General features: G+C 33.2%; 1 protein-coding gene across 1 annotated transcript; it reads left to right on the top strand.

Annotated features, from left to right (window-relative positions):
* Positions 1-662: 662 nt before the first annotated feature.
* Positions 663-6819, top strand: LOC123892634 (trafficking protein particle complex subunit 2-like protein). The gene is made up of 5 exons (XM_045942477.1): positions 663-832; positions 957-1053; positions 1343-1421; positions 1528-1609; positions 5822-6819. Exons 1-5 carry the CDS (start codon positions 800-802, stop codon positions 5960-5962), a joined length of 432 nt encoding a protein of 143 aa, XP_045798433.1. The 5' UTR covers positions 663-799; the 3' UTR covers positions 5963-6819.
* The last annotated feature ends 485 nt before the right edge of the window (positions 6820-7304 follow it).

Here is a 7304-nt window from a genome sequence, read left to right as displayed (position 1 = left end):
ACGTGCTCTTGAAGGAAAAATTATTTCAGAAAGTAATATTGGTGATCAGGTTTTCATACCTAGATTTTTTCCTGACACCATCTGACGTAAGAATTCCTTTTAAATTTCAACGGAGACAATTTCCTTTAATGATTTCTTTTGCGATTACTATTAATAAGAGCCGGGGACAATCTTTAAAGCATGTAAGGATATATCTTCTGTCGCCAGTGTTTTCACATGGTCAGCTGTATGTTGCGATTTCAAGAGTTACTTCTAGAGAAGAATTAAAAATATTGATCATCGACGATGACGCGAAGATACGACTAAGACTTCGAATGTGGTCTATAAGGAAGTCTTCTATAATATACCTTCCTTTGTATGAATATTTATCCAAAATTATTGTTGAACTATCGTTTAATGTTACTCAAAAAATTTCATATACCTTATATTATTGCAATTATCATATCTAATTTATAATTACATACCTTACAGTTAATTAGACCCGTGCACCGCAGGGGTCGATGTTCTAGTCGATTTGAATGAATGAATATCATTTTCTACGTAAAAAAAAAAAAACAGAAATACTAATTATTCTAACTGCATTTTTTATCATCTCAAAATTTTACTGTAAGATCAATGCACACATTTTATCATCTCAAAATTTTACTGTAAGATCAATGCACACACACATACTAGAAGTCTAGAACACTGTGTAGTGTCTACTCTTACACTCCGTTCCCTTCATTCCTTTTATTCAGTGCGTGCGGGTGCATCGAGAGCCACGTACACCATCACAGGCCTCGACACTTCGCCGGTGAAAATGATCGTTTGCGTCGCTGTCGTTGGTCACCAGGTGAGCCTCCGTCACTTTCCCGTTCTGCACTTCAATTCCGTTTTCTCAACTCCGATCTGATCTCCAACTCTGATTTTTTTTTCTCAATTTTTCGATTTCTGTTTCTTTTTTCCGATCACTGCAGAACAATCCGTTGTACATACAGAGCTTCACGGAAGCCGATGATGCTCTCAAGCTTCATCACATCGTCCATTGCTCGCTCGATGTGGTAGACGAAAGAGGTGCGTTTACTTTGCGATCTTGCTCAATTGGAATACCTAGTTTTTACTTTAATTTGGGAATTTCGAGTAACTTTGTTCAACCCACTATATTTGCTGCAAATAGTTGAGATTTTAACCCCCTAAAGTTTTAGAGAAATTTTCATTTTTTTGTTGTTGTTGGATTTAGGATTTTTATTTCTTTCTCTCATGTGCAATTGTTTTGCTTTTTTGGATTATAGGAATTTTGAGTTTATTTATTTTGCCTTGTTTTGAGTTCATTGGAATCTAATAAAATGTGTTTGTTTGGCAGTGAACAATCCTAAGAAATCTGGACCGATGCTGAATGAGACATTTCTGGGATTGCTTTATCCTATCGAAAATTACAAAGTGTGAGTGCATTTGTTGACTTTGTGGAAAAAATTTATTTGATTTATATTTAATGGAGTGATGAAAAATTGATGTGTTTCATTTTTTGTTCCGTAATGTTATTTGCAGCTATGGATATTTGACTAATACAAAGGTGAAATTTATCTTGGTGACCACGGATCTGGATGTTAAAGATGCAGATGTAAGAAATGTAAGTATCAATAATAGTTGATGGTTTTCTTTTGTTTCCCTAGTATAATGTCCTGGAATTGTGTTTCTTTTTTTAGATCAGTTTCATTGTTGTCTTGAATGGAAGTATTTGACTGAAGAAGTAGTACCTTTAGTAATGATGTTGAGTATGTGTTACTGTTGAAGTAAATCTTTATATGAAGAAGTAGTACCTTTAGTAATGATGTTGAGTAGTACCTCCAATGAAAGGATGGGTCAGTTTGAGTTAGTGTAGTTATATAATTAGTTAGACAGGGATCTACCGGGCATAAAAAATAGGAGGGGAATTAATTGTGAGAGGTCTATGATTTTAGAAATTGGGTGAGTCTAAGTTTCCTGAATACCTAGCGACTAGCGTGCAGAGAGGCAGCCAATTTCCATTGTACATTCTTGACCTTTGAACTTTAAACACATTGGTTTGAGTATCTGAGAACATTTTTTATGTAACAAATTTTATATTTTCGCTCTTTCATATATTTCCCTCACTGTGCTAAAACCAATCCCAATATTTCTGGTTAGACGGTTATTGGATACCTAGTGAAAAAAAATTCGGTTACATTTTAACTGCTGCCTTATAAAAATGGTTTTTTATGAAAGGGAGAACCGACCTATCACACATATAGGATATGGTGATGCTTTTGGCATCAGCAATGAATGGTGACACAATGTTAAAATTGGGCTGTAGCTATTGTCATTGTATTTATTGTATGTAGAATCTTTGTTTTTGTTAAGCATCTCACAGTTACTGTTAGAAATAATTCAACAACAATTCCCTACCTTCAACTTCAACCTTGAGGACAGGGTGGATCTTAGACGGGGTGGTATTGTTAAGAATGATGATGATAATAATAATAATAAGAATAATAATAATAATTATAATAAAAACATCCTTGTTAGTTTATCAGAGGAAAAGTAGGGATAAGGATACTTAGTAGTGATGTTTGTATTTATTAACTAGTTATATAGTTATATATCCTTATCAGGTTAGTTAATATGTTGCTGTTAGGTTTGTTTGGGTAGTTAGTTATTTTCAGTTTGAAGTGCCTTAGGCTTATTGTGTAGGGGATCCAGTTTATAAGTCTACCCCTACTTCTCTTAGAGGCATCTTTTAACATTTAGTAGAATTAACTTGAAAATTTCTAGTGGGGGGAGTATGTTCCTCGATGTATCTTTTTTTTTCTTCTTTTTCTGAAATCCATAAATTGCAGGGACAAATAATTCCCCCTTCTCTCCGTTCCATACAGGTTCTTATCAAAAGAACCGTAACAGTTGCTAAAGTGAATGTTTAGAGAAATACAAAGGGTAGAAGGAAATTAGTAGCCTCATATATGACAATGGCGAAAATGCAAGGAGGGAGCATATTAGGGATCTGAATTAAAACCAATCTGCACACATGGTGGGTGGGTAGTATTATGAATGTAAGGGAGGGCTTAGGGGTAGAATATAAAGCGAGAGAAAAGAGTAAGGAAAAATTGGGTGAAGTTTGGGAAGGAGGTTGCAGCTTCTTGAACTTGAAGTGCTACTCTATCTTTTCCCTTTATTTTTCTTCTTTTACTACTTGGACAGATCTTTCTTTCCACTGCTACCTCTTCAAATCCGGTGCACAAAAGATGAATAGTAAACCATTTTCCAGTTCTAAAATTTAGTTTGTTTCAGGTTATGGCTTAATTGATCTCTTTAGTCCTTATTCTGTTAACTTATGCTAAAAAATTAAATTCTTTTTATGAAAACAATGCTGGAATGTGTCATGTATATGTATATACAGAGTTCAAAATCTTAGTCTGCAATGGTTGATGTGGCCGCTAAAATTAGCTGTGTCAGCAGCTGCATCTGCAGCTTTCTGTAATGATGGGTTGAATGAAATCACAAAACTCAGCCGGGATGGAGATGGAATGGTATTGTAGCCGTCTGACAGACACGACAAAATAACATACACCACTGCATATCATCAGTAATCACCAACCATTAGGGCCCGTTTGGTGCACAGGATAAGAGACAGGATAGGATAACTGTATCATATCCTGTTTCAGTCCAGTGTTTGGTGACACAACAGGATATGATAAGTTAATCCTGTAGCTTATCCTATCCTGTCTCTCTAGTTAAAATTCTTATCCTGAATTTGAGCTGGGTTACCAGCAGGATAGGATAATTTATTTTTTTTACTGTTTTATTCTATAAAATATATTTTAAAATAAAAAAAATGAAAATTAATAAAATATAAATAATAAAATAATTTGATAGTAAATTAATAATAAAATAATTAATTTTTAAATATACATGTGATTTTCTCACAAGGGTAATTTTGTAATTTACATAATATAAAAAAATCAAAATTATACTAAAATTACAATATTTTAAAGTAAACTAATTATTAAAAAATCGTAAAATATGGATATTAATTTAAATTTTATAAGAAATTAAATATAATTATTTTGCAATGGTATTTTTATTATTTACGTATGAGATATATCATATATTTATTTAGTTTATCTAACATGTATATATCATTGGGTTATTTATTTGATCATGATTCATAAAAAAAATTAAAATTTTTTATTTTCTCATATTTTTTTATTTAAAACTATATAAATTTATTTGATTACTTATTTATATTTTTTATTTAAAAAATTCAAAGTATTACAAAATAATTTTAAAAAAATAACAATTGATTTACAAGGGTAATTTTGTCATTTAAATATTTTATATATCTTATCATATTATTATGAGCAAGTATGTATTAAAAACATGATATAATAGTTATCATGTTTGTTATTCTGTGTGCGCCAAACACAAGATAGGATAACTGAGGATAACTGTTATCCTGCTGATATCATATCCTATCCTTATCCTGTTTTATATCCTATCCTATCACTATCCTATCCTGCGCACCAAACGGGCCCTTATTGTTGTGGTGCAGATCTACTCATCAAAGCTTGTATAATTTGCTGTTCGTGCTCAGGGGGGGAGGCTCCAAATCTTTGGTTCTCAGTCACATTTGTGGTTGATCAATGATCTAGTTCTGCATGAATGGGTGGCTGTGGTGTGGATAGGTGGGTGGTTGTAGCTACCCCTGAGTGTTAGATGGAAGTTGGCTTACTGTTATGAAGCCAAGAAGTTTTGAGACAGGGAGAGGCAATAGAGCTGAGGAAAAGAGGGAGTGGAGCGTCCATGACCTTGAGGGAGAGAGGATGTGAGATATTGAGAAATGATTTTAGCAATATTGAAGGGTAAACAAAATTATACTTGCATGGAAAATTTTGGTTAGGTGTAATTTTGCAGGCGAAAGACATGGATTGTGCAGAACACGTAGGGACTTGGGAGCGAGAATCTGCCAATTTTTTATTATAGTAGTAAAGAGGGAATTTATGCGTGGTTGGAAAATTTTAACCTTCCTATTTATTTATTTTTTCAGTTAGATATCTCATAATAATGAAAAAACATGAATCATATGTTATTAGAAATCATATAAGTACTAATTAATTTTGTTACTTGAGATATACTATAATAATTATGAAAAAAGATGAATCATAAGCTACTATAAATCATATTATAGTATATATAATTTTAAATTTTAATATTATCCTTTGTGCAAAGTTGTTGATAATCACACTGTTTGCTATCCACAGCGCAACATTTACAATATCCATAATTTCGAGCTTTCTAACATGAACACAATTTGGAACTAGTCAAGCTACATTCTCTCGTTTAGGGTTATTTTCATCACTTCCCTCTTATGCTTTCCACTTCGTTAGGGAGTTTCCCTCTTAGAAATACAAATGGCTGGTATACTCTTTTGTCAATGGTTTTTCCTTGTTATGTTTCATGTTGTTCTCTTCGGGGAAGATATATAATCCTTTTTTCTCGGTCATTTGTTTTTTGTGGTAGTAATATTTGTTTCACTTAAGAATGTGTTATTCTATTTGTTTCCCGGCAGTCATTTTCTCCAGTGGTGACATTATTGCTTTTGTTTCCCACTTCAGTGGTGTAAAATTGAGAACCCCTACACGATTTCTTTAAAAAGTTGCTTAAATATTTCTAGTTTTGTATCAGTACCACTTTGTTTGGATACCGTTCTTGTTAATTGGATTCGGATGGGCACTATTGGAGTTTTGAATTTTGTCACAACTCTGGATATGACCTACGAAATATTGTATTGTTTGGTGTTATTTTCTTTGTGCTAACTTTTGATATACAGTTTTTCAGGAGATTCCATTCTGCATATGTAGATGCAGTTTCAAACCCATTCCATGTGCCAGGTAAAAAGATAACATCCAGAACTTTTGCAGAAAGAGTGAGCACAATCGTCAAGTCATTTGGTTTTAGTTCGGCTGCGTGAACATCTATTATTGGTGCTAGTCTGATCCTTTGTTGATATCTGGCACGAAACCTTTTTTATTTCTTTTTACCTTGTAACTTTAGTATTCCTTAGGAATTGAATTTCGCCATGGTAAAATATGCTTAGGAACATTTTCAACAGGGTTTAATGTTCATTGTTCAATACTCCCTCCGGCCTCATATGTAAGCAAAAGTAGCTTTTTTAGATTCATTGGAAAATTGATGTATTTAGTCTAAAATATAGACCAAATACATCACTTTTTTAATGAACCTAAAAATGCTACTTTTGCTTACATATGTGGCCGGAGGGAGTATATCATATTAAAAATGAATCTTCACATTTTTTTTTATACTTTCCCTTTAAATTTACTGATACTAAGATAAATTTCTATGTTGCTGAACATGTAATCTTGAAGTGAGGTTTTTGCACTAGCGGGAAACAGTGATGCATTGCTGCCCTGAAATGGTTGGGAGTTAGAATTAATTATTGGAGTGGCTTTGTGGGGTGTTTCTTGTTAGTTATGTCCCTTTATAAAGGCTTACTATTAAGCATTATAGTAACAGGGCTCGTAGCAAGATCTTTGCAACACCTATGGAATTGTGCTCTGCATAAGATGGATATCATAACATATTTCTAGGAATGTGGTAAATCACATAGTGTACCTTATATTTTAGAGAATCTGTTGGTATCATATAGATTGAGAATTAAGAATATACTTTGATGGCCTATGAAGATTGGTTCGGTTGATAAGAACTTGGTTTATAACTTGCAAGGACGTGAAGACCTCTTTGGTGGGTGATATGTAAGTGTATTCTCTATAACTATAAGCGTTCTACCTTGACCCTAACTTGTCTAAACTTTTTTCCGTAAAGAAAAAAAGAATATAGTCTATGTTTGGTTGCACGTCTCCATGCCTCAAACTCACGTTTTGACCCCTAAACATGATTCATGTCTTTTGCTGACATGTTTGACTTTCTTTTCAACAATTGATTCTGTCTTCTAAACTCAATTCTACAAGAAGCTACGAATCGTAGCTTTGACGATGACTAAAAATCAATTCTTCATTTGTTGTCGGGTTACAAATTCATAATTTCTGTTATTCCTTCATTGCCCTTAACCACTATCATCAGTTACACTTAACCACTACTTTGATGAAGTTAGTTTTAATACTAAAAATGGTCCTTTAGGAGATTGAGTGCATAAGCAATAACTACGTTTTACCTGTTCCTCCCAATCTTATCACCATTGGCATGCTGCACGGTATATCTTCTGTTAAATGTAAAATTTTCATTTTGAGTTCTTAACAAGGGACATGTTAGCAAGGAGGGCATTCTTACCTAGG

This window comes from Trifolium pratense, linkage group LG6 (assembly GCF_020283565.1).
Source record: "Trifolium pratense cultivar HEN17-A07 linkage group LG6, ARS_RC_1.1, whole genome shotgun sequence".
Lineage (NCBI taxonomy): Eukaryota > Viridiplantae > Streptophyta > Magnoliopsida > Fabales > Fabaceae > Trifolium > Trifolium pratense.
This window is presented reverse-complemented; position numbering and strand designations above follow the sequence as displayed.

Bases quoted from the DNA above. Each gene is read 5' to 3' on its own strand.
- LOC123892634 (XM_045942477.1), top strand. From the start codon at position 800: ATGATCGTTTGCGTCGCTGTCGTTGGTCACCAG. The intron at 833-956 runs GTGAGCCTCCGT...CGATCACTGCAG, and splicing joins TCGCTGTCGTTGGTCACCAG to AACAATCCGTTGTACATACA. The intron at 1,054-1,342 runs GTGCGTTTACTT...TTTGTTTGGCAG, and splicing joins CGATGTGGTAGACGAAAGAG to TGAACAATCCTAAGAAATCT.